Source organism: Psittacula echo (assembly GCF_963264785.1).
Source record: "Psittacula echo genome assembly, chromosome: 4".
Classification (NCBI taxonomy): Eukaryota; Metazoa; Chordata; class Aves; order Psittaciformes; family Psittacidae; genus Psittacula; species Psittacula echo.
Window position 1 is genome coordinate 44271567 of NC_137738.1, and position 27957 is coordinate 44299523.

General features: G+C 39.8%; 1 protein-coding gene across 1 annotated transcript in view; it reads right to left on the bottom strand.

Moving 5' to 3' along the window:
• PHACTR2 (phosphatase and actin regulator 2) overlaps positions 1-27957 on the bottom strand; it is a gene marked incomplete at its 5' end in the record, with an annotated part of 131172 nt that overhangs the window by 30192 nt on the left and 73023 nt on the right. The window contains 3 exons of the mRNA XM_080616062.1: positions 2583-2741; positions 5998-6078; positions 14918-15085. Of these exons, the coding sequence (XP_080472188.1) occupies positions 2583-2741; positions 5998-6078; positions 14918-15085 (408 nt within the window). The remainder of the gene's footprint in view (positions 1-2582; positions 2742-5997; positions 6079-14917; positions 15086-27957) is intronic.

Sequence of the window (27957 nt, forward strand, 5' to 3'; positions counted from 1 at the left end):
AAAGGCACCTGTGAACTGACAGGCAGCAGATGGGGGTACACAGTTTATGGAGCTGCCTGGCAGCACAGGCAACAGATTTCAGGGGTTGTCTTCTTTACCCACTTCTGCTTAACTCATTTTTATATTGTGTGGCTGAGCACTTTCTTTGCCCTGTTGATACTGTATTTTCACGGCTTCTGCTGAAATAACATTTTTCCCTTAACTTCTTCTAAGTCCCAACATATTACGCATTCTACCACAGATTGCTGTCATATTATCACAATGTGCCTGTATCACTTGTTTTTTTAAGCTTCCAGCTCCAGTAGTCATCACCATATTCATATGAGAAGGCCATTTTCAAGACCTGCTGAACAAGAGAGCAAGTAAAGACCACCACCATTGCATAAAAGCAATTTAAAATAACCTCAGAGCTTTCAGGGGCTGAGATGCATTTTTTGGAACATTTTGATTGAGCCTGAGTTGGAACTGCAGCACTCTGTGCTACTACATGGCAGGAATTAATCCCATGTTACAAACACAGAAAGTGTATATAACTTCCCTCAAGATTTACCCATAAGAATTCATGACTCTAAAAAGCCTAACATTAGCCTTCCTGAAGATTAACTCCTTGCATCCATTATTCCTGGAACACTGTCCAGCTAGTATTCACTCCACCTATCTCAGTTCTCACGACAGAGGGCTGTAATCTGAAGCACCAGCACGTTTCATCGTCTCAGCAGAAGACAGTGTTTTCAGAATAATTTCAGAAAAATTCAGAATAACTGCAGTGTATTCACAATGACTATCCCGTCAGTTGTACTGGATTTGCACTGTGTAACACTGCTGCTGATGTGTGGAACTCATCCTTAACACTTTTTTTTTGGGCAAATATTCCTCTGCAATAAATCTGTTCTCCTCTTCAGGGCAATTCAAGATGTTTACATGTAGAAGAACTTCATGTTTAGATATAAGAGGAAAGTATACTTAAAGTACTTTGCATCTTCTATATGGTCAGACTGGCATTATATGAAGCCTACAACACCAAGTTTACTCTTTTTTGTTCTCCTTCTTCCATATATACTTAATTTTCTGAGATGGACTGGAGTGATAGCTATATATTCTTCTCTACTGGGTCTGCTTCTGAACAAAAATCTTCTCTAATTTCTCCCTGTAAGGTCAACCCAATATATAGGAAGTGCAGGGTGTAATAATGTGCTTGAAATAGATATTGAACCTTTCCTGCTTCATTAGAGTTCAACGTTCTGCAAAGTCAGCCAGAGGGGATTTCAACAGAGTTAGAAATGTGCATTTCTAAAAAAACCCGTACCTTAGGAAAACTTCCAAGACCTGACAGTTCTAAAGGCTGTATTTAGGGATACATAAAATAATAAGTGGTCTGATCAAACCCCCAAGTTAACCTGAACCATTTTAAAGGTGTTTTCCACAGCTTTTATAATTCTTTTCCCCTGACCCAAGGCACATCTGGTTCTAGTTGGCACCAAAAGATAGACATATTTAAATGTCATGAAAAAGGCTAATCTTGTATTTCTGTCTTGCTGGGAGACAGGAAGTACTAGAAATCTCATAAAAAAGGCTGTTCTCCTTGGAAATCCAGCCACTTTTTACATGGTCAAGTGATTTACATAGCTCAGAGAAGAATGCAAATTTCTGTGTTAGCTGAACTGACCCTCTCAACCTCCAGAGGCTCATTCATCACTAGGTAGAGGTTACTAGAAGGCATTGGAAAGGCTGCTCAGTCTTACAGCCAACCATGGAGTTCTTGATCTTTTGTGTCCTTGCTCTTTCCTCTAGGAAAATCCAATAAATGGAATAGTATTTAAGAACATTTTTTGACAGGGAAAATAAGTGGTGCATTATTTAAGATGCTACAGAAAGAAAATTGGGCCAAATCTTGTGATTCTGCATTAGTCTTTACTTTCACCTTACTCAGTCAAACTCTTGTTTCCAAGGTAGATTTGAGTAGAGGTAATGACATTAATATGAACTCTGGGGTTGCTGAATATTTAGCAGTATTACTGCAATTCATCTACAGAAAACCCTATAGTCATAAGGCATATTTTCCATAAATGTGGTAGTGATATTGACCCTTTCATATTTCTGCAGAGCTGGATAGCAAGTGTTTAAGACCTGATGAAAATCAATAGAAATGAGTTGCTGCAGCTACTTTTAAAATTATACATGGTTTTTAAGTGGCTTTAACACTTTTGAACATTCAACCCATGAGCCACTTCTACAATGATACTACAAGGTGATGCATATGCACTTAGTGTCTTCTTTCACAAAAGGAAAACCTGAAACCAAAGCTTGTCATGGCTACAAGGAAAGGCTCACATTGAATTTAGAAATCAAACATCCTTGCACACATTTTCATGCTCAGACCATGCTTCTCTTTATGTCCTTACTACATCCACAGTAAAATGCATGCCTACCAGTGAAGAAATACTGATGTTTCACAAGTCTTACCTTTTCTGTAGGTTCTGCTGGCTTCTTTATGGCAGAATAGAACTCAAAGCATGTATTGGAAGACTGTGTTAATACTTAAAGTACGTAAAAAATAATTTGTGAAGAATGTGTTTGCTTACCTTTTTGATCCTCTTTTTTCCCTTCCAATGCTGATGATTTCTCTGATAAAGTACCATTATCTCCACTGGCTTTTAGCACATTTTCTTCCTGTATAGTTTCTTCACCAATGGCTATGGTGTGTCCATTTGAAGTTTCAAAATTTACTGTTACATCACCATCTGAAACGAAGATTAAAAAGCTGTTGCCTAGTTTAACTGCTTCCTTAGCACCTATTAACAACCCACAGCATCCCTGTGCTTTCAAGTTTCCATGGAAGCAAAGCAGAAAGACTTACTCAAATGTGAAACATCCAGGCTGCAGATCTGCTCTGAAAAGTAACTCTGTAAAGGAACTCTATAGGCTTCCACATCCTCTAGGTGGACACCTCTGCAGCAGTGGGCCTGGAAGCGCACGTAGGTTTTCAGGTTCAGCTTTGCAGCTGTACACATTAGTGTCCCGTTCTCTTCCTCCCTGCACCTTGATTTACATAGCAAAGAAATGTGTGCATGGACCACAACAGAGCTGCAGTGTGTTCCAATATGCCCCAAATATAGACAATTGGGGGCAGAATTGCATGACTACTGTGGTGCATCCCAGCAGGTAAATCAGTCAGGAATCCAGACAGAAGTTCTCAGAATATGTGTGCTCAGTTAATGAATTCAAGAACCAAGGTGAAGTCTTCCTGCATCATGTATCACACACCATTATTATATTCTGCATTAAATTTTTTCCCAGCTCTGATGATATTTTACTCACCCAGACTACCTTAAATACGAGGCTTTTTTTAAAACCTGAAAAAAACTTCTTTCCCTTTTTATTTTTCTCTATATTCCTGAAAAATGCCACAGACTCTTGCCAGTTCACAGCTTGCTTTCTTCCTATATTTACTACTTTCTGTTCTCTTTGCTGTGATTTTCTTCTCTGGTCATTTCTAAGGCTTATTATCCTTGGTTGCTCACGCCCCACCTGCAGTTAACACAGATGACTGCTTTACTTCTGCAGAATTCTATTGCTGGCCATCCAAAAATTATGCAAATTGACCAGGCATCTCTTCTGGTTCCTCCCACTGGTTCTTCATTAATTGTGGTAAATCCACTCTCTTCTTCTTCTCCTCTTCCTTGCTGTGTGCTATCAGACCTGGGTGTTTGGCATTTCTCTGGTTTCAACACAACTATGCAGCCTCCCTCTTACGACCTCAGGTGCAACATGGGTTAAGCTGATGGCTTCATTCTCACCCATACACTGACTTCAACTTGATCTGTAAAAACTAAGTTCTACCTTCTTAACTTTGTCTCGTTCATTCTAAGCTGACAGTTGCACAAGGCTTCCTTCTTACCTTACTGTAACATTACTTCTCTCTTTCAAATGTTCATAAATCCGTTATTTCCTCTCTACTTCCACGTATGGCACTTATTTCTGTCATGGTTCTGCAAACACCTCCTGCTTCCAAAGTGGCACTTGCCATTTTCCACTTGGTTGTTCTTCATCCACATGAAACACTGTCACTTCTTCCTACTTCTTACCTCACACATTTCAAAACTCCATGTAATTTCTTCATTTAGCTTTTATCTCCAGTCATTCTTTCTAACTGCCTTCGCACTGCTCAACAACCATCTTTCCGTATCTCCATTTTTAGCATCTTCAGACCAATTCTATATGCTTTGAAAATGATCTTTAAAAAATTGTAATTTTCATAAGACATGGAGTACAGCATGATGAAGGCAACACCGACTGGATCGATGGCTTTCTTATGATGGGAGGAAGGAGAGAAAATTGTTCATCTTTACGCCCTTTTCTCACTTTGCTCAACCTCCATAAGGGACCAAAGTCCATTTTAAGAATGGAATAGAGGGTCAAGGACACTGATGACCAAAGCATACATACTTTTAGCACGAATTATATTATTTATGTTCAGATTGTAACCAACCTGAAATGTTAGCACATTTCATTAATTATCCCAGCAGTCTAAATGCAATTTACAACCATCAATGAACAAAGTGAGGCAGCTCCCCAGTAAAGCAGATAGTAAAATACAACAAAATCACAGATGAGCAAATTGAGGTATGGAGAAAATACATGTCTTGTTTTAAGACAAAGACAGTGGTAGAGACAAATTCAGAAGCCAGCTATGCTGAATGTCATAGTCTGGTAATTAGCAAAACACTGCAAAGACAAGTGATGTCACATGTCAACAAACAAGCCCTTTACTTCTAAATATCAATGTGTATGATATGAAGCATGCACACTGATTCTTTCATGATTCTCCCGCTCAGGAAGAGTAATACAATTTCTAGGAGAAAAATAATTCTGGAGACCACAGAGTTCTTATACTCCTTGATAAAATGACAAATGGCTTAATTTCAAGCTACAGAAAGTGATTTTACTCACTTGACTTTTATTTGATCTTACAGAAGACCATAGAATCCCAGAATGGTTTGGGTTGGAAAGGACCTTAAGATCATTTAGTTCCAACCTCCCTGCCATGAGCAGGGACGTCTCACACTAGACTACATCACCCAAGGCTCTGTCCAACCTGGCCTTGAACCCTGCCACAGATGGAGCATTCATGACTTCTCTGGGCAACCCATTCCAGTGCCTCAACACCCTTACAGTAAAGAGCTTCTTCTTATATCCAACCTAAACTTCCCCTGTTTAAGTTTTAACCCATTACCCCTTGTCCTATTGCTGTAGTCCCTGATGAAAAGTCCCAAGTCCCTCACTGGCAACCTTGTAGGCCTCCTTCAGATATTGGAAGGCTGCTATGAGGCCTCCATACAAGATCAAGAATATTAGAAAGAATACCACTAGAAATATAAACAGATGTAGCACAGAGGTATTAACTATGGTTTACTCATGTTTTTCAAAACACAAATTCTGGTTAGTACCAGTTACTAAACCTTACAGCATTTTGAAACAAATGGTGTCTTCCCCACAGTTTTATGTCTGTGCCATTTGTGAATGTGGTCTGTGTGATAGTGGTAGGATCTATACAATCCCAGCACTGGTACTTTTTAATACCTGAAATGGATACTATTGATTTGCTTGGGGTCCCAAAGCCTCTAATTTTACAGCCAAGATTATTCACATTATACTCCAGTTGCTTTAGACACCAGACCTTGACTCAAAAAACATGTTAATCACTACCTCCAAAATATTCTGTCAAATAGTAAGTAGAAACCACAAGGGTCATATTATTTACAGGGAGCACCAAAATAGTTAAGGGTATGACCAGAAGTCATATGATGTACCTATGGCAGGAGTTACAAAACACAAATCTCAACTCCAACTTCAGTTCTCTGCCAACTGGCCCAAATAACCTCTCACACTCCTCTTTGTCTCTGCGTACCTATTTACACTACATGGAAACAATGCAATAGTGGTTTTATTATCCATGTTTAGCACTTAATAGCTAAATTCTTGTTAATGTGTTATCACCTTGCTCTGGCATTTCCTTCAGCACTCCCCGTCTTATCAGCTCCTCTCTGCTTTGTCTTGTCGAAATCTTCCTTTCCAACACTAAAGAAAAAGCACAGTTAAGAATAGATTTATTCTCATACTGCCAATGCCTGTGAAATAGGTACAAAAAGATTTTTATTGTATAGTAACCCTGAGAAATCTCATTTCCTGTGATTCTGTAGAAGTCTGGGTTTTCATGAATGCCCTTTGAAAGTATTGTTCCACACTTTTAGGCACAGAAGGTGAAGATATATATGATCCAGTATCTTCAGCTGAGCAAGACTCTGTGAGGCTTCTTTTCCAGTCAATAGAAAAAGGTACTTCTCAGAATGAAATTGAACTCATCCTAGTGTAGGAATTTAACATGTAAAAGCACCTTTTTCCCCATGGATTGGATTGACTAGCTTAGCTGGAGATACCTCCTTCTGCTTTGCAGATGTTTTGAGTTGGGAGAAAGACAAATCCTGGTCAGAGGAAGCACTTTACAGAGTAGCCTTTGTGTAGCAAACTGTTTAAAAGGGAAAAAAACCCCCAAAATAACCAAACCTTAAACAGAGGCTAGAAAGTTGTGATCTAAAAGGGAATAACATCCAGGCTGGTTGGTTTTCATGGAAAAAACACCACAGCATCCTGGTTTTAGTTTAAAAAAAAAAACAACATACATCAGAAAATGAAAAAAAAAAAAAAAAAAAGACTGTGTCATGAAGCATTTTAATTATTATGTTTATTTCCCATGGAAAAAATGCTAAATAGTTTTATAAGGAAAAGTGTTTACAGATGGCAAAACATAATAGGTCCTCACTACACCCCACTCCTAAACCAACACCGATTTGCTCAGTGATCTGGGAAGCTACCGTAATGATCCGTGAAACTATGGTGCATGGACCATAAAATGTGAGCATCACTTGTAAAATCCTGTCTTCACTGTTAGGAAAAGTTAATCTCTCACCTTGATCCTGTTTACACACAGACATCAAAACCCAAGTCATATTTGGAGCTCAAACTGAGGGCATGCGGCAAAGCTTCAGCCACGCTAGACTTCACCCTACTAATTCTATGGGATAGGTTATTTTTGTCATCAGATAATTCAGTCTCTAGGGCCAGTCTAACTGTTGCATGCAGATTAAATACTGCAACAACTATTGTCAATCTCATTTGCACCAGCCCAGTTGGAGGGAACACCCATACAGGTGGCTCCCGTGAAGGCACAGAGAGAGGTAGCTTGGCTCTCCTGAGAAAGTTACCCCCCATGAACAGCAAAACATCTTTCCCTGCAGCAACTCACAACCAAGCTGGCTGACCTCAGATGTTTGATGATGTCACTGCTCATGGCTTTCTACTCCCCCTCTCCACCATGGAAGGGGACAGTTGATCAGAGGATGAAGCAGATTCTGTGCACCTCAAGTTTACAGCACTGAATTTATGTCTCACACTGCAAAGTGAGGGGATTCAGCAACTGCATCAATAGGATGCACTTCCCTGCCAAAATTGTGACAGCTCCAGGCAGCAGAACTGGGGGTAGTAACCATCTTGACTGGTCCAGATCAAACTACCTATGCCTGAGAGATCAAGAGCTCATGAATGCAAACAGTACTGGCTCAAGAACATGTAAGCTGGCATTAGGTCTGTGTTTGTATACTCAAGTACTTTGTGGGATCTGTTTGTTAAAGATCAAACCTTCATGCCCTTCAAATCGCATCTGACAATATAAAGGAACCCAAGAGTGTGGCTGCAGACTCACTACAAGCCAGACGCCTTGGGGAGAGTGTGGTAGCCCAAACACAGATCAGGTTAGACTGATTAAATGATTCAGGAGCTTTTCCAGTTTTTCTCCATTGTTTTTTAAGGTATATGCCTTGTAACTGTGTGTCACACATTACCATGGCAAACAAAACACAGGAGCATGCCCTGTTCTTGCAAAGGGTTTTTAATACAGGTGAACACTCAGTCCAACAAAGACCGCTTTAAAAGAGATGAGGGGCCATGAAGTCAGAGGACTATGTGGGCAGGCACAGACGGAGGGTCTTAATCTTTCTAGAAAGGTGTATTTTCCAGCAGTGAAATCTCCTTTGCCACAGACCCCAGGGATGAACTCTTTATGCACATACTTTATACCCCTTTTGTTGTTTGGAATACAAGTAATCTCTTATTTCAGCTTTACAAATATTATTTACTTCCTACTATTTTCCTCTCCTCTTCCTTTTCACATCTCTCTTCCTGGGGACAGTGAACTGAGATGGTCTCATGTATTTATTTGTAGGACTTACTCCAATACCACTCGAAAATGATGATGACCTTCACATGAAGTTCAAGAACACTGAATCAGACCCCACATCAGTGTCTCTCTAGTTTTCAGGATGATATATTTTTTCAGTTCTACAATACTGAATGAATTATCATGGAAAATGTCAACTGGCATTAAAAGACATTAACTCCTTACATTTTTACTGGAAGAACCTTAAAGCATTTTATCAACATTGCATAGGTTTTGTAATATCCCTTAGACATAACTATTGCCATTTGACAGATTAGAAATTTATGACCAGATAAGAAGCTTAAGACCCAATCCTTCATCATCCAAAATGCTAGCCATGAGCAGAGTTTTATTTAAACTGATTAAGCTCAGTTAATTCAGCTTGAAAGGATAAGTTATTTAAAATACTATTTGGCCCATGGAAAGAATATTAGAAATCATGCTAGTATCACTATGAGTGCCTTCATAATTTTATTTCCTACAAAGAAAAAGGAAGAATTTTAATTTAAATCAAAGTGTCCACAGATATGTCTCCTTGAATGGAATAATGAGTAGCCTGTCTACTCATGAACCTACACTGCATGCTATTTAGCCAGGGTGGACTCATCATTATAATTTATTGCTTATTACAGACTTTAGACTATACAATACATTTAAACAGTCAAGTATGCTGATTATCACAGCCCAATTGCACAGAGCTCCAGAAGACTCAAAAAATCCCATGTAAAAATCCTTCCCCTACTGCAGTCAAAAGCAAAGCTTGACCTGACTTCAGGTGTAACTGTCAGAAATCAAGTGCATTTATAACACTGTGCAGCCGTCATTTACTTGAGTAAATCTTAACTCACCCAAGGGATCCCACAAACATTTGCATTTTTAGCCCAATACAAATAACAGTTATGCTAATCATAAGAACAAGTTACCTCAGAAAGTCATTTCCATCCCTCTCTCCCTACCCCCATAAACCTTAGGCAGTCTTAAAACTTATTCCCTGCCTCAAATAATGCTGTGAGATTCTGGATATTCTCCAGTCTTTAGTTTTGCTCTTCCAAAAGAAGCTTGAGAAATTGGATTTTTAATTTTTCTCTGACCTAGGAAGAGCTAAAATTGCCTTCTGCTCCCTGTCTGTATATACTCTCGCTGTAGAGCTTTGAAGTGGCATCCACTTCGTGCCAAGACACAAACTGCTGCTTTCTTTTCCTTCACAGGAAAACATTGCAGAGGGAAGAAACCCTTGAGATGATGCCATTTACTGTTTGTTTTTACTTAATTTTGAAAGCCCTCTGGGCAGAAAGTATACAACCATGCCCAGAAAACAGATTTTCTGAGATACAGCATGGAAAATATGTTGCTAAAGGAAAAAAATTCCAACCATCATTCTCACATTGGGAACAGATACTTTCACATTTAGTCCCCCATATTTTTTGGTGTCTGTGGTATTTGCTGTTTCTGAGCATCTTTCAGCTGCTACCATAAGAGACTCATGTGAGACCTTGTGAAAGCACTGCATGGTACATGCCCTGGCAAGGCTGGAGCAAGAAGCTATTTCAAAAAGCCTACTCAGAACTCAGAGAAAGCAGTAAGAGATCTTTCCAATAGCCTGCATTCTGTATTAGAAGAAACTCTTTCTTCAGCTGCACACAGATTTATCAAGTTGTAGCCCTGTTAAGAGAATAGGCAATAAATATGCAGATCATTGTACCGTTTCCCATGGTCTCAGGCCTGGAAATGGGCTTCCTGCATGTAAGATGCACGCACGCACACGTACACACAGACCTCCCATTCTGTAATGTAAATAAATCTCTGATCAAGTAGTCTGAGGAGGAGAATTTTCTATAGGATTTTTATTTTCTATGGATTTTTTCCCATTTCTTTCTCAAGTTAGATAAGCAAGTTTCTTCTTCTGTGTCAATTATCACACAGCAAGGGTCAACTTGAGAGGTAAATGCACCCTCTCAGTGTCTGTTGGGTCCTGAGTCTGTTTCTTCAAGAAATATAGGGATAACTGTTGTTTTTAATTCCCCTCCCCAAAACTACTACCTGAGGCAGGATGAATGCAAACCAAACTACTTTTAATTTCAAATTCCAGCCTCACATGAAGCAGATATACAAACATAAGTAATTCTATACCTTACATACGTACAGCTTAAAAGCAGATAAGTATCTCACTACAGCTGTAGGCTTTCCTGACAGTAAAATAGTCCTCAAGCATTTAAAGATATACTTTCACTGCAAGCTAACCTGATTTGTGCTGAAAAGTTACAGCTCATTCATGGCACAGCTGAGGCTGGCCCCTGTCTGTTTCTGGGATTTCTGGAGACACAACCCTTACCTTACTGCTGTAGGACAGTACAATTTATACCTATTATACTCTATGAGGAAATATGTGGGGAATTCACCTGCATTTCTAGCCAAGACAGAGGAGAAACTGCAGGAGGGCACTGGAAGTCAACACAAACTACTCTGGATCACTCCTATGAGCACTACTAGTACTAACACTGGGTAACCAGCTTGAATGAAAGTTATGTAAAGGCCACAGCAGGCTGCTGGCAGAGGTTGGAAAGCACAATCAGGCTTGGGAGAAAACATGTGGCTTGTATGTAGATAGGAGGGTAAACATCAATAACACTTAAGCAAGACTATAAACTATTTGTGCCTTAAAGAGGTACTCCAAATCCTCATTCTGTGGAGATAAGTCAATACTTACATACATTCTTCTTTGTCAACATAAAAGCTCTGGGAACTGGTTTTGCGCCACTTTCGTATTTCCAACTGCCTGAATTTGCAGGTCACACCTTAGAGAGTCAGAAGGGGCAAAACTCTCACATGAAATTAAAACTCTCATGATACGATAATAATTTGGGAACCTTTCATTTATTTTTAGAACTCATCCTGTCCAGATATACTTTCTTTTCATCTCCCCAGCTTAGAAAGCCAGTCTTGCTGTTTCTGAGGTTAAAGTCAAGATTTGCAGGTATTACAAAAATCCTAGTTTCAATTTAAGAAAAAAAAACACTGAAAATTGCGATGGTAGAAGGTTGACAAAATGCATGTAAACTGGGACATACAAATACAAGCTGATATGCTGAATGCACAAGATGATACCAAAGTTCTGAAGATCTGAAATTAATTCCCTACACTGCTATGTTTCTATAATGCCACCTAAATAAATAAGATTTTACAGTGTAGCAGGATAGATAAGCAGAACATTATTAAAAATAAAGTATACGTACTCCTTTAGAGAAAGAAAAACATTAATCTACTGAAGAATGAGAAAATACCAAAAGTTCCCAGATCTCCTGTAAAATATCTTAAGGTCTGTTCACCAAGACATGCATTAAATTTTGCATATTTAGTCTTCACAAAGCTTTTGGGCACTGAAATACCGTTGTTTAGAGAATGGTTTTGTGTTTTATTAGATATTTTGTATTATGTTATTAAATATAATTGCAGTCCTTAATGTATAAAAGCTTGGTATGTACTACATTGATGGCTATCTAGCAGGATGCTAGCTAAACAATGAAGTAAAAAATTAAAGGTTTTTCAGGATAATTTAAGTCTATATAGATGATAGTTTTAGATACACAAGATACATGAAGCACTTAGGGAATCAGTTACGTTAGTTGCTTTTGTGCCACAAAGGCCTATTAAAGTCTTGTGACTGGACTTAGAGCATAGATTTCAGTTAATCGTCTAAGTGTTACATCCTCCTACATTGAACTTTAGCCATCAGCTTTTGCATTTACAGAGATATTTCATCGTGCAGATAATTAACTTCCACTTTTCAATACATAATTATAAATAATCATGTATTCAATTGACCAGAAGAGTGTCCACTTATATAATCTGTGGACTATGTTTATCTTTCACCATCGACTCCATTCTTCTGCTAGTTTGCAGTGCAAATTCTCCTCACTTACACGTATTTCTGTTCGCACACTGATGCTCCCCATTTTCAAGAAAACACTGTCACAGAAATAAAGCTTTGACTTTGAAAAACAGACAAGGAGGTCTGTATTACTCTCCTCATTCCCAGACTTGAAATGCACGGCTGCAAAACCACAGCTGAAATTGAAAAAAAACCCAGGTTGTCTAAATTTTAAGAAGTCATCCAAAAGAGTGGGTCTGTTTTTCCTCTCTGCTTCAGTGTGCTTTATTTATAGTAATCACATTTGATAGTAATTACCAAGTGGTAACCTTTGCAGAAGAGTGAAAACTACTACTTCTTCTTCAGTTTTGCTGGATTTGTTTTTAGCTGGATCAGGTTTGTGATCTGTTCATCACAAAACTGGTGCCAGTGCAGAGGAGGCAGTGGAGGCAGACAGATACAGCTGAGAGAACTGGGAAGACAAATTACCACTTGAAAACTAGTTTTGAGGTAGGTAAGATGGATGCTGCTTCCCAATAACTACCTCTTTCTTAAGAGTAGTAAACACACTGGGAGCACACAGTGCAAAATCAGACTCAAAATGTAAAACATTACACATACTCTGCTGTAATGTGATTAGCATCTTAGCTCTGATGGTCTAGGTATATAAATGCAGCAAGTTCAGAGAAAGAAATAACAACCCTCATTACTAACTAGTGTGGCTGTATGGCATCTGAAAAAGATATTTCATGACTCAAAGTTTGTTTATTTGTAGCTATAACATAGCTTTAAAGCTGAATTTTAATTACAATTCTGAGATTAGTTTCTGTTTTCTGTCCATTACAGCTACTGCTAGGCACTTCCATTTTTCAGGTGCTCACCTTGAAATAAATTGTCCTGAGTAAGTCCATCTGTAGTCAGTGCCAATGGGAACCATGGGTTCTCCACATCCCTGAAAGGACTTGAGGGACCACACCATAATAAACAAGACAATCAAATTAAGTACACACAGGTAGCTAAAGAGGCACTTTTGGAAACGTTGTCCTTATTTTCTTCATTTTGTAAAAGAAATATGAACACATGATTTGCCTAGGTATTACAAGAACTGATGTGTCATGCTTGTAAGACTAGATTGAGTCCCTCTAAAGACAGTACAATGTAAGAAATACTGTACTGAACATGTATTTACCAGACATTCACTTGTAAAAAAACTCAGCCAAATGACACATGCATTATTATTTAATAGCATAACAATTTAACATATGCTAATATGTTGTGACAGTTAGAGAAATCTCTGTATACACAGCTTATGAATGGTGATTATTCTGAAGAATTCCGTGCATATAAAATCACATACCTGTCCAACAGCAGCTGCAGAACATCCAGGAGTCATTAACTAGAAATAACTTTGCTCTAGCGATATGATAAAAGTACTGGGGAAGCTGAAGGAAACTGAAAGCAATGAAGGAAATGTCAGACTAAGGGAATTTCTCAGATTGCAGCAGTGGAAGAAGTTGTGGGGATGCAGGAGAATTTTAAAAACAAGAAAAAAAAGAGAGACACAGACAGGAGGATTTGAAGATCCCAGAAAGGCTGTCCAAGACTTCAGCTGGTATCTGGAGTGAAGAAGACACCAGAGAAGATGTTTTCTTTTTGCTTTTTTTGTGTAAAGAAAATATGGTTTAGAAGTTAAATTGTAAAACCAGAATGTTCCTTGTAGTAATTGCCAGAGGCTGGTACAGTGTTAAAATGTCAAGCAGTGTACTCCTGAGAGTTCAGAGATACTGCTGATGAGACCTTAGGAGACTAGTATTGGTTTTATTGTCTAGAGCCATGGAAGACAGTGGACGGAGGGCTTGCACTGTGGTAATGAATCTGAAGAGCTCATAGATGCTCACCGGACTCTGAGTTGACTCAAGTTTACAAAAGCACAGCATCAAGTGTCTGAATCCCAAAACAGAAATTTGGGATTTTTTGGAGAAAACTTGGCCAGAGCTGTGACACACAAAGACACACACACATATATATGCAGGGTAGTGTTCAGTTTCCTAAACTTGGGTGTCTACAGCCACTTGAGATGCCCCACAGTTTTGGAAATGTCTGCACAGAAATGGCAAATGTGACACAGAGCCTTCTGGGGAGCAGCCCAGAGCATCTCAGGTGGCACCAGGCAACTGTGTTTAGCTAACTGAATCCCAGCCCTCACATATTCCTCTTTTTCAGAAGGAATATAATTCAATCACCGCATTTTATTTCAGACCATTCTTCAAGCCTTGCCAATGGAGAAGTGAAAGGGCAGAACAGCCTGTCTGAAGGCAGTGGTGACAAAGCTGATTCTTGTTCTTCTGCTGGGCAGGGTTATGTCTGCTTCTCCACCTCCAAGACAGACCAAACTTCTGTCCCCATGAAGGCAAGGTTTGTTTCTTAATGCAAGTCATTGACTATTAGGAGGACATAGGGACATTTCCAACATATCTGAGAATATGTAATGTAAAGCCTAGCGTTTCTTGGTTAAAAAACAAAGTACTATCAGCATCAAAAGAATATCATGTATAATGTATAGCAAACAAATAAACTGCATATTTTTGGCGGTAAGTTTGGAATAGAAGATGAATAAAATTAAGTTTTTAACTTGCTAAGGATCAAACTGTTTTTCTGTATGTCAAATACTGTGCCTAAACAATCCCCGCCATCTAAAAAGCACCAAGAGCTTTTCAAATATTATTCTGTAAAGCCATCACAATGTTTCCTTTTCCACCAAAGGGCCACAGACATACCTGCTGACGTTTCTCTGAATTTGTCACTAGTCTTCTTCTTCCTCCATTTCCAAGGTTTAAAGATTTTGCCAATGGTGGAGAGTTTGCCCTTCCTCTTGAAAGGGGGAGTTTGGGATCCTGGGGCCGGTCCATCTGAGTTAGCAATTGAAGCCTTATCCAAACCATCAACTGTATAAACAAGAAAAGTAAAGGTAACTGGAGGATAGAAAATAAAACTGTACCCGACAGCTAAACTCTTCCACTATCAGATTGCATCAGGCTGTGTTTGGATCCATGTGATTTCTCTTCGAGCTGGCAGCCAAGGGCCATTTGATTGCAGCATGTGGTCAGAAGCCAGCCTGCACCCCAGCTAGCCCTGGGCTCCACTGCTGCTCAGCACCTCAACTGCAGCAAGCCAGAATTTGCTTCTCATAATGTATATCTGGCAAGTCTGCATAGTACTGTGGTTTTCCACTGCTACTGGAGAATTTCTTTGAACATACATTTGGGTGACTTTTTCCCTGCCTTTGGCAAAGCTGAATAGCTGTCACCATATAGAAAACAAAACCCTTGCAATGTAAAAAAGAAATTATTTCTTTTGAATGAAACAAATCCTTTCTTGAATGAGCTCTAAAGATAATTGCTCTGGAAGTGGAATGGAAATAGGTCTCTTTGATATCCGTGGTAATCAGTCATTCACAGCGTAGCCTGCCATGAGTCAGGTTTCTTATTAACAAAACATATTTAACAATAAGCGTTTGAGCTCTAGCCAAAATTTAATGGCGGATTACTTTTCTGCAAAAACATATTGGGTGATATGAAAGACAATATTTATCATCAATGGCTGTAACAATTGAGTTTTGTGAACCAAATTAAGACTCATTCCACAACATGCTGTAGCATACAGTAAAAATAAGTTTCGTGGACATTTCCCTGAGAAGTCTACTATTATTTATTTCTATTTTAGAACTGAGGTTTCTTAGAGCCTTCCATTCATGGTCCTGCAAACACTTCAAATATTCTTAATTTTATTCACTTGAGCAGCTTCACTGCAGTAACTGCAGTTACTTACGTACATAAAATTAATCACAGGCTTAAATGTTTGCGGCATACGGGCTCTGTAATTGCTTTCATTCATCTAAACATTCTAATTATAACCAAGTCAGAACAGAGTTGATGCCACTCTGAACAGTAATAACGATAATCATAGATCACTAAATCAAAAAGTGCTATTCAAAGAAGGAAATATCACTGTCCCCATTTTACAGATGGAAGATATGAGGCACAGAATTGTTAAGTGTTTAATTTTATGTTTGCCAAATGGCTTCCTGAATCCTGGTCCTATGTCCTAGTTGCTAAAAAGATACATATTCAGACACATAACATCATTGTACAATCTTATTATTCTGTTTCTCAGACAAATGGCATTTAATGAGTCCTATATGTGTCCTAGATTTTAGATTGATCCAGGATGCTAAGAAAAAAGTATCTTTCCTGTGAGAAAGCTGATGTAATGCAAACTGAGTCCAAAAAACTTTACTTGCAATGTTTTGAAATAAAGTACTGGGAAAAAAGATCCATTGTATACCTTCATTCAAGTCTGTGGAGTTAAAACCAGAGATAAATTTGTATGAAAATGATAGCATTTAAATCAATAAATCTCAGTTATACCATAAAATGTAACAAATTCTGCACCGTCAGAGAGAAGGACCAGAGACATGGAAAACTTCTCCATCACAAATTACTGTTATTCAGATGGATTGGAATTTAAAGCTTTTATTTAAGCGATTTCCTTGGGTATTTTCTGATCTGTAACATGGAGATAAGATGGAAGAAAGTCATGCAAAGGGATTTGAAATGTAAAATCCAAGATTATGGCAAGGACTCAGGTATGTCTAACCCTTGAGAGAGTACTAAACCCCGGCTTCCTGACTTGTGCACCCTAGAGAACAAGGCAATCTTCAGGGAGGTTTACTCCGAGACTCCCTTAAAACCAGCTGCCATCCTACACACCCTGAGAAGCCAGGTGAGAGGTGGGCATGAGAAGGCCACCAAAGGCAGCAAGCAACTCTGCAGAAAGAGAGGGGTATGGGGCAGCAGAAGGACCCCGGCAGGGGTGCCTTGCCTGGAATTATGGATTGCACTTTTGTTTAGGTTTACAGATGCTGCTTATGGAGTGCAACTCCCTATGGAATGCAGACGCCTCTGCTGAAAACAATGTATCTAAGGGAGAAGTACATTTACTTGAAGGGTAGTTACAAAGGAAGAGAACTAAACTTATCTTGGCAATTCCAATTTATATATATAAGAAAGTACAAGGGCCACAACTTGTGGCTGGGAAACGTCCGTTGAGTTGTAAGGAAAACACTTCCAGGAGGTGGGTGGTGCAGCACTGGAGCAGGTCTTGGGATGTTTTCAAGGCTCAGTCAGGCAAGCCAGGACTGACCTCACCTAATGTTGGTAATAGCCCTACTCTGAGTGAGTGACTGGACCAAGTGACCCCCCAGGGTCTCAATCAAGATTCCCATGGTCCTAAGGGATGTGGAAAGACACGGTTGCTCTGTGAAATCAGCGTTAGTAAATCCAAAGAATCAGAAGTGAAGTGCTGAAGAAAGGACACAAGGATCTGTTGGCTGAAGAGTTTTGTCCTGGGACAGGAGCCAAGCATTATCTCACTGGCAGAGGCAGTCCATCAGCTCATTAGAGCAAAAGGCTACCCGCCCCTTGGAGGCAGCAGGACAAACCCCATGTCCTTGTCTCCAAACAGCTTAGAAAGGCTGGGTTATTGACATGAAGAGCCTGCACCCTGGCAATAGACAGCATGGTCTTTATGACCACTAGAACATAGATCTTTTCAAATCCGCCAGGGTCACGGAGTCCAGCCTATTGCAGGCAACCACTTCCACAAAAGCCTCATCTATATTTTTTCCTCCTGTGCCTACCAGCAGGAATGGAGGAGGATTATGGCTCCAATAGCTCCCCACAGAGAAACATGGAGTTGCATCAGTCCCTGCTCTGTCCTCTGCTGAAAATATTTAACTCTGAAATAATGATACTCATCCTAGCTAAAGAAATCTGCCTGCTTCAAATGAGCTAACATGTGAAAAGGATCCATTTAGTGAAGAAATTTTCCTTTTCAGGAAGACTGCCACTTCTGAAAACAGGATTCAATAATAACTCCTTCTGACAGTAAAAGATGAGGAATTGATTTACCAAATGAGTTCAATAAGTCCTCATAATTGAAAATTTACTAATCACTGACCTTATACGAGTTCCTTCATTTGAAAAAAGGACTCAAATATCGATCTGGAAAGGAGCAATAAGCACAGCCAAACATCAGAGACTGACTTTAGAAATAATACAAGATAAAGTAACATTTCTAGGAAAAAAAGACTTATTTATATTCAAAAGCAATCATAAGATAACACTTTTTACCAATTAATAAACTGCCTAGAAGAAAAAACAAAACCCCAAAGCCAAACCAAAAACAAGTTCAGCAATGACGTTCCTGAGCATTTATGGAAAGGTCTTTTCCAAAGCTATTACTCCTCATCTCTGAAACACTCAGCAGAAAATTGATGTTTAAAATTTGTATTATTCGATTGATCAAGTATTACCTAAAAATAAAGCAGTGTATTTTTCACCTCAGAGAGCTTGGGTACCTTCTATTAATCATTATAAACATTATACATACTCATTGAAATTAAAAGAAGCATCTTAGTTTTCCAAGATTAGAGGAGCTTTGTCATTTGTGTTACTCTTCTTTGTATAATGTCATGAAGTTCTGCCTTCTTCCGATCATCTTCAAAATCCAGTGAATCACTTAACTGCCTTCAATAAACCTCAAGTTTGACATTAAGACTTTAAACTACGCTACCTGCATAGTTTATGATATTATATTCTAGTCCTTTGCCCTAGGTGTAGGTTTTACATCTGAAGGATATAAAATATACCAGGATAAGAAGTATATGAGCCATGCATGTTGATGTCACACAAAGAGGAGATTTTGCTGTAGACCAACAGCAACTCTGAGACACTGCGTAGCCGAATCATGTTGGCACAGGCCATGAGCTAGATGAAGGATACGAAAAGGACAGCCTCTCCTCAAGCCCATGGGCAGTCACTAACTTTGCAAAAGCAAATTGCAACAAAAATCTAAAGTCCAATATAAATTCCTCTGAAGTAAATAGCTGTGATTCTCTGGTTCCAAACCTTTTGTTCTAAAATGCAGTAAGACTATTTTTAAAAGTTCTGACTTAGAGAAATTCAGGATCAGAAAAAGACAGCTACATTTATGCCATAAGTTGTTCTGTGTTTTCACTTATGTATCTTTTTACTCGTGGCAGTGAAACTGGAAAGTCAGTAGAAAAACCTAAAGTCATGACTGAATGCTAGGTATATGGGAAAAAAAAACCCCAAACAAACACTACACCATGATGTCCTTATGCTATTCCTCTTCTAGTAAAACTGTATTTTAATAGTTGATCAATTAAAATTCCTTGCTTGTAGTTTACTACAAGCAATTTGAGTCACTGATGAAATAATAAAGGTCAAACCTGAGTAATTAAGTAGCTAGCTACAGTAGGAGTATATTAAAAACATATTCTTGGTAGAAGAATCCTTTACTGCATCTGAATACTTTTAAATTTCCTCATCACGTTAGTTGGCATTTACATTTAGTCCCATGAGAAAGAGTTTATTAGATAGACTTTGCTGTAATCTAGTAGCGAATGTCTTATAAAATCGCTGTTTAATAATTGTTATCTAAATGGTATTTTAAATAGAATTTTGTGCTGTGTGGCCAACAGTAACACATGATATGAACAACATGAATCACTTTAATTTAGTCTTACAGACACTCCACACTAATAACAAGTACACTGGGATCAATACTAATAAGTGAAGTTTAATTACTTTATTCTTGTCACAAATAACCTTGAGATCCTGGAGTAAAAAGCACTTAGGGCTACATCCAATAAAAGAAATAAAGCAGAATTTAGGTGTGTTTGTCAAAAGTCATGCTATTGAGAGCCTGAAAAACTCTGATCAGATGCTCCCTGGCTCTGAAAGTACAGGTGCTCTAACCCACAGCATCAAAACTGTCTGAAATCTCTGCATCTCAGTACTTAAAGCAGCATCCATACTGGAATTCCACAGCAGAATTGCTTTGGTGATGAAGGCAGCCTGGGAAATTTCCTCTCCTCACTTGCATCTGCTCATTCCTGACCCACAAAAAATATGCCATCCCTTCAGTTGCAAAAATACAACTGTTCATTGGCCTTCATTGTAAGTAGATCCCTCAATGATCCAGACCAAAAATGCCCTCCACCTTTTTTCCTTTCTAAAAGGTTATTTTTAATCTTGGACACTTCAGTGAATTAGTCTTCAGCATGATCCTACAAACACTTGAAGTGTCAAGGCTGGGTGAGGAGTGGGCTGTGGCACAGGGCAGGAGCCAATGCCTGGGCTGGGCAGGAACCTTAATCAGTTTCACAGCTACAACCAGGATACCAGGACACTCCAGCTATGAACCTGACAGCTCTACACAGCCTGGCACATACCATGTGCCTGAACCTCGATGAGTCCACCAAATGAGCATGCTTTTGCCTACAGCATTCAACGGGTAGGTGGAAGACTTGGGTTACTTTCCCCTCCTGAATACAGTGTTCAAGCATGTTATCCTTCACTTCCCACAAAAAAGCATCCCAACTAGGAGCAGGAGTCATTGTCCTCTGCAGAAAGCAGTTCTGGGGCTATTCAGCCATGAGCAAGAGAGAACAGCAGGGGAAATGTGATGCTGTACTAGGGTAGCTAAGTTCACCCATTCACAACGATATGGGAATTCATATACACCATGGGTAATGTAATGAGTATGGGCCTTCTGCAAGAAAAGTCACTGTACTTCAGATGAGAATGTACAATATCACTTGAATCTTTCTGATATTAAAAAAAGAAAAAAAAATTACAGGATCGCAATGCTATTAAGCCTTCTGAATGAGTAGTCAGAAGTGATATTTCTTCACTCTGTCTCTACTCCCCTCACCAGCACTGTTCTCCACAACTGTTCTAATCTTGCTGTAGACCTGGGATGTTACAGTACTCTTTCTCACATCAGGGCTGTTAAGTACAAGATGGTACTGGCAAAGTGGCAAATTCTCGTCTTTCCCCACGCCTCGGCGTGCTGAACCTTGCATGTTGCAATTCCTTCCCCCACCCACTTCCCTTAGAGGACTAGCCGCCTGCAGGTCTGGTCTGGATCCTTATTATATAGCAAGGCAAAGAGTAGCCAGATGAAGGAAAGGTTTGCCTCCTGTCTCTTCTCCTCTGGGGAACATGATTAAGAAGGGAAAAGGCACAGAACCAAGTGCTCCACCAATATCCAGGTACTAAGATAGTACTGACACCTAATGCTGTCACTAGTATTAGATATCTTGCAGTATTACTGAAGTATCACTACATCACCTCTAAAGTGTGTGAGGATAACCTTTTTGTTGGAATACAGGTGACTCAGGGTCTCATCTAACCATAAATGAATTTAGAAACGCAACAGAAGATGCAATGGCCTCATTGTCACTAAATGGGGATAAAAGCTACCTTACGTGTGGATTTGGGTCTGAGTGATTTCTGCGCTTATTAACTACTGGTTAGCTAGCATAGATATTTTTTCCCTTTCTCACTGCAACCAGCAGCCCTGCAAGGATGTGCTGTAAAAGTAATCTTGGTTTATTGAGACCTCGAAACCCCTTCTGACAGTGTTATGATTTTCTGTACAGTCTTGCCAAAGGTCACAGAGCTGGGAGTCCTGGTTTTTATGCCAGCAAAATCAACATGTTTATGCAGCTGCATATTATCCCCATTTAGTGACAAGAACAATAAGTCATCGACTTGCTGCAGAGTATGGTAAGCTGCTTACTCCTGGAGCTTACGGGCAAAATTCAGACACTGCATGGTAAAATGTTTGACAAGGCCATTAAAAATCAGAAGTCATTCTGACACTATCAGTGTCATTTTCAATACATATCTCACATTCTGTAATGTTATAGCTATTTTTCCTGACCAGAACCAGATGGAAAGATGGGTCTTCTTTCTTTCTCCCTTTTTATTTTCTGCTTGGAAGGTGAAAAAATTCAACTAATCCCCAGTGGATAAACGGACAAATAGGAGAGCTATAATCTACCTCTGAGCTGCACAATGAATTGGCATCTGAATGCTTTTGCCTTGCCATACATCTGGAGTTTAACTTTGGGGAAACTCTGTGAAGACCTAATTGACTTGATTGTATTTTAATTAAATAAAAGGAAAAAGCTGAAGTTCAAATGTAGGCGGCTGAATGGTAGTTTCCATATGGAACAGCCAATACTGCAAAATGTTAATTGGACCTCCTGCTGGCGATGAACTAAACAAGATGGGTAGCGGCTACTTCAGAGGGATGCTGGCTGCTGCCTTGAAACAGCCGGAGGGGATCCTCCTGGGATAACCACGGCAGGAACAGATACAACTGCCTAAATGCCTCCAGGTTTCTACAAGGATATACACACAAATGACTTTTGAGTTGTTGGAGTCAAGTACACATGCATTTATTCCAGTTCTTACTCTCTCACCTGTACACCTGGGATTAACTTGCTCACAGCCTGGAAGAGATTGTTCAGCTACCTGCCTCTTAGCTAGGAAGCCCCCACCCTGCAAGACGCTGCTCCCCAGGAAGCAAGGAGACCTTACCTTGGCTTCTTACTTACTACCTTACACAGAGTGCAGTAAATAGAAGTGCCAACTTTAGGAATTGAGATGTTCTTGCTGCTTCACTGGGGTAAAACATAAAGGACCTCTTTGCTTTAGTTACCTTAAGTGTTGTTCTGGGGTTTTTTTCCGGTCACTATAACCACATCAACTTAAGTGCTCTTGGTTGCTTTGTCAAGTTACAGGTTATAACATATCATATTAGTTACTGCAAAATGTCTCTTGCTAATGCAACCCAAATGGCAGATAACACGCTTGTAATGTGCAGCTTCAGAGTTACTTTACAGTATGGTTTTTACTCCCATTGGGTTAATTCTACAAAAAAAAAAAAAAAAAAAAAAAAGCACAAAGTTTTAGGGCATTCTGTAGAGAGACTGGAAATACCACAAGCAATACAGCTAGACAGGGCTACTCAACCTAGCTACATTACACTTCTCACACAGGAACCTTGTGCGGACAAGCAGAGCTCTTGTCTGCTACATCTGCCCTGGTGTGTGAGCTGGGGGGACTGTGTAGTGCATTAAACACTGCAGTTACCCCTCTGCAATCACACCACCTCTCGTCTGATCTGTTTTTCATATTAAAACACACAAAGGATTTTCTTCAGGTCTGAACAAAAATAAGGACTTGGCCTTATGCTTGCAATATGCTCACAAGCATGTGTTTGCAAATTAATTATTTATATTCTGGCATCATGCAGTCCTGACTAGAACACATGCATGATTTCCTCCTCCTCTTCAATTAAATGTTTACTTCCATCCTTTTGGCTTCCTACAAAATGAGTAAGTGAACGCTTAACAACCCCTATTATACAGGCTTGAAAGTGATCTGGGCAAAACTCTTCTTGCTACCTTCTCTCTGACCTGAACACAGCTGGCTCTGGCCAGAAGAATGCAGGTTGCTTGCTCTTTTCTCTCAACTCCAATACTTTAGTGGAAAGCAGCAAATGGAAAACTTCAAGACAGTTACATTTTACAGATACACGAAACATCAGGTCAAAGGTCAAATTCTGGATCCAAGCAACTTCTCCACAAAAACTGGGGAAAAAAGTAATCCAGACATTGTAACAGAGATGTAGGAAGACAGAAAACCCAACAACAACTAAAAGCACTAAAGCATAAAAGAGAAAAACATAAAAGCATAAAAAACCCTAAAGCATAAAAGAGAAACCGAACCACTTTGAACAGCTGAGAATTGAAAATTCATGATTCTTGTGTCAGAATATTGAGGAATAAATCTCCTTGGAATACAATGGTATAGATTTCTGTTTAAAGTTTAAAACCTTTTTGGATAATTTTGTAATTCCATCTAGAAGTAAGCTGCATGTACTCATCTTGTTAAATTCTGTAATGATATTTTTAAAAAGTCACATTCTGAAAACTGCAACTGCAGAACTGGAAATCTTTCCTCACTGACTGTTCCTGGTTTAGCCTTAATACAGGGGAGAAAAAATATCTATAGTAAGTTTACAACAAATATTTTTAGCTACAGGCAAGTGGCAAAACTTCCCAGCAGATACTGGCTAAAACTGTGAGAATGAACTGAAGTGAGCGCATGGGCCCTCTCCTGTATTGTAATAAACATGAATTAAAAGAAAACATTTCTGTGATAACCAATAGGTATTAATACTGATGCTGAGATGAAACTGAATGAGGTGTTAACAGGGAAGGCTTTAGTTCTGTTCCCATTTCTCCAAGTAGCAGCAAAGTAACTCTCCATCTGCCCCAAATGGGCCAGGAACCCTGACATGTCCTGTCCTAACAGCAGCAGCACCCACTGAGGCACAGATAGGTGAGGGACGGCCCCCAGCAGTGGCTCATCCCAACAAGAGAGCCAGGGTGATAGGTATGCTATGTCAGTGCCCTACAGGAATGTCCCAACCCATGCAGTCCCAGAAACTTGACAGGATAAGAAACACAGTCCATAGAAATTTGGGGAAAACTGAAGGACACAAACTGAATGCAACCCTTGTCATTTTAGGAGCCTATTTGCCTTCAGAGAGGGAACTAGCAGACCCTCAGATGGCCCTCTACTTGCTATCTAAGATGAGCCAAAAACCTAGCAAAATGGCCAAAGCACAGCCAAAGTTACTATGGGCTATATCTAGCTACTCTCCCCTTCGTACTGTGCCATGACCATTTGTGAGGCTGCACTTGATCACTGCAGTGAGCCAGAAGAAAAATAACCTTTTATCTAGGCTTTTCAAACTGAGGTAGTTCCTACCACTGACACAGGAGATTCAGGCTCCTGTGTCAGTGATTATGCTGACCAGGCTGAGCTGGGTGGCGTGCCATGGAGCTGAGGCAGGAAAGGAAAAAGAGGGGATGGAGGAGAAAATTGGGAAGAGAGAGACAATTTCTGCCATGAAGTCGGCACCTGAGCTTACTGCCAGTGGGTGTGAGAGCTGCACCTTACAGCACCATGTCCCAACCCCCCCACCCCAACTCCATTCACCTCATGTTAGCAGCATGGGAGCTAGCTAACACCGCTTGCTATTTTCCTCTTCTGCACAATGAGCAGCCTGGTCTAGTGGGAGATGTCAATGCCTGTAGCAGGGGGGATGGAACTAGATGATCCTAAATGTCTCTTCTGATACAAACCATTGTATGATTCTATGATGGAAACTGGGGAAGGACACACCTTTCCACATCCCACCCCATCCTATCCCGTTCCATCCCACCATAACTCATTCCAGACCACACAGCACCCTTGCTAAATACAATTCTGTATGAATATTACACATACGCTTTTCCCTGTAGTAATACTATCTTTCACAATTAATGCGTTTATACATCTAAGAGCAGGTTTGGTTTTGTGGGCTTCCATCCCAACACTTACTTGTACCTAAGTACTATAACAAGGAGCTCTTGATCTACAAGTAACAGAACATCTACGCAAAAGAACCTTTAGGAGCAATCTGATCAGTCGTGCAGTTAAATCCCCTGTTACAGGACAGTCTGGAGCTTGTGCTGCTTTTTAAAAGTGACATTTTATTTTATACTGGCACCACTTCAACACCTTTTTTCTAGTACAGGAAACAGCATATTGCACTGGTTCAAATGTGTGTAAGTCAAACCAGAAGCAAATAGTTTCTGTTTGCAGCCCTGCTGGCCTCAGAACCCCACTGGGGAGGCCAAAGACACTTTTAAATCCAACCAGCAAATTTCTGAGTGTTGCTGTCATTGCAAATGTTTGTACAAGCTATCAGATCTTCAGTTTTTGTAGAGAAAACCATGTATATTTTTAAGTTCAGTTTTTAGCTGCCTTTAAAATGTTTGTCTTTGTTGCTAGATACCAGCTTGGATAAACAATAATAAAACTCCAACACACTCAGAAGAAACTATTAATGATTGAACACAGTTCCTCCTCTCAGTCAAAATGCCAACTTTAAAACCAAAGCTTGTAAAAATTGTTCATATCATTCTGTACCTATAATATCACAACTCTGAATGCCGCCTAAGTCATCTTCTCTGCTATGAGGAAATGGGAGTTGCCAAGCTGCAGCTGACTTTTATTCCGCATCATGTTTCATTACTCCCTCCATCCCTGGCCGCACAGCAAACAGCTGTTTTATTCCCCGTATCTTGTTCTTTATTAGGGCCAGGGTGGGGAAAATCAGGCACAAGCTGACATATTTGTCAGCCCAGCTGCTCTTCCTTTGCCAATTTAAACTTGGATGCTTAGAGGCATGTTTGTGTAAAAGAACAGGTCTGTGTGCAATTTGTGATGGGATTCAGTTATACTCTAAAAACCAGTGTGTTCCCTTTCTTACACAATGAAGAAGTAGTAATTCCATCAGGCAAGCTGGTGGCAATGTAAATCACTACAGCAAACCCCAGTGGAATTACAGTACTATCTTCACGCAGATTTGAAGGCTGTATTCATGCACATTTTAGACCACATTTTTTTCCATAGAATCAGTGTTTACAGAAGTGAGGCACAGATAATCAAAAAGCTTTGGTTGGAACAAAGTGTGAAAAGAAAGCTGCTCTCCTTTGTCTCATTGCACTGGGATGACACGCTGGGAGACTGCCCTGTTTGCAACATGGAGGTGGGGTTGGAAACCAAGATCCTACTTCACTGTGGAAGAACCAGCAGAGGTCTCCTTTTAGGGCCAGCCACTAGCCCAGGACTAACCAAAACATGAAGACCTCCTCAGAGAGAAAAGGGGTAAAGAAAAGGGTGGGAAGACATCTCGTTATAAGAGAAGACACTGAGAATACACTCTTCTTCCCTTATGGGAAAACAACTGCCCTGCAAGAGCATCATCACCATGGCAGATACATAACTGATACCCTCCTTTCCACTTGCTTGTTTCATGCTGTAGTTGAGGTCCCCACTTCTCCTCTGGTCACTGTTAATAATGGATGACTGTATTACTGCAGCACTTAAGTGGGCTGGTCATAGATCAGGACAAGATCTTTGTGACAAGAGCTGTACAGACAAAAACCATAAAGACTGTTCTTGCTCCAGCTCTAAGTATAAAACAAAAGAGAAGAGCTTGAACAACAGATTTCTGATTTTTCATTGCCACCTGCTCAGCTGTTGCATTTTTCAGACATTTTTTTTCAGTTACCCAAAAGTCCACATGATTTTGTTTGCAGCATGTCTTTTTCTCACACCTCTCATTCAGACATTGCATCATAAAATACATTCTTGTCACCTGCAGGCTAAAAGAAAATGCCAACTTGAACTTCTATGTGCCACTTTACACTGAATTGTTTCAGCTGGAGCTGGATGTGCATTCCTTGAGCTGGAAAGCAACTACCCACAGAAGAAATACCAGACCACATCTTCTACATCCCCAATGCATTTTAATGCAATACTATCAGAGAGCCTAACAATATTCATTCAGTACTTAGCTTCAGCACACATTGTTAATTACAGTTTCAAATGGTGCCAGAGGTGATGTCTGATTGCCTGATGCGTGGATGTGAGCCCAGCCAGCTATGTCAGGATGCACTACTGCCGTGTGGTGTCTGGGAACACCTTTCCTTTCCTTTTCCTACTGAGCCAGGTGCAGTTGGGAGTTAGCAGTCATTGTAGCCTAATGAGAAATTTCAAGTCTTCCCACCACCACTAAGGTGTGCTCAAGCTTGTCCTGCATCAGACAGTATACTGATTTATTTACTTTGTACAAAACCCAGTAGAGATGTCGAGAATAATTTAGCCTTCTTTACCCAGACTGATGCTGACAGTCACTCCTGCTGTATGGAATGACACACTTCACTGTAGTCTGTATTTTCATAAAGACTGTCTTTTAAACCAACCAGTTTTCAATAAGATTTTTTTTTAGTTATTCCTTATGGGTGTAGCCACCAGCC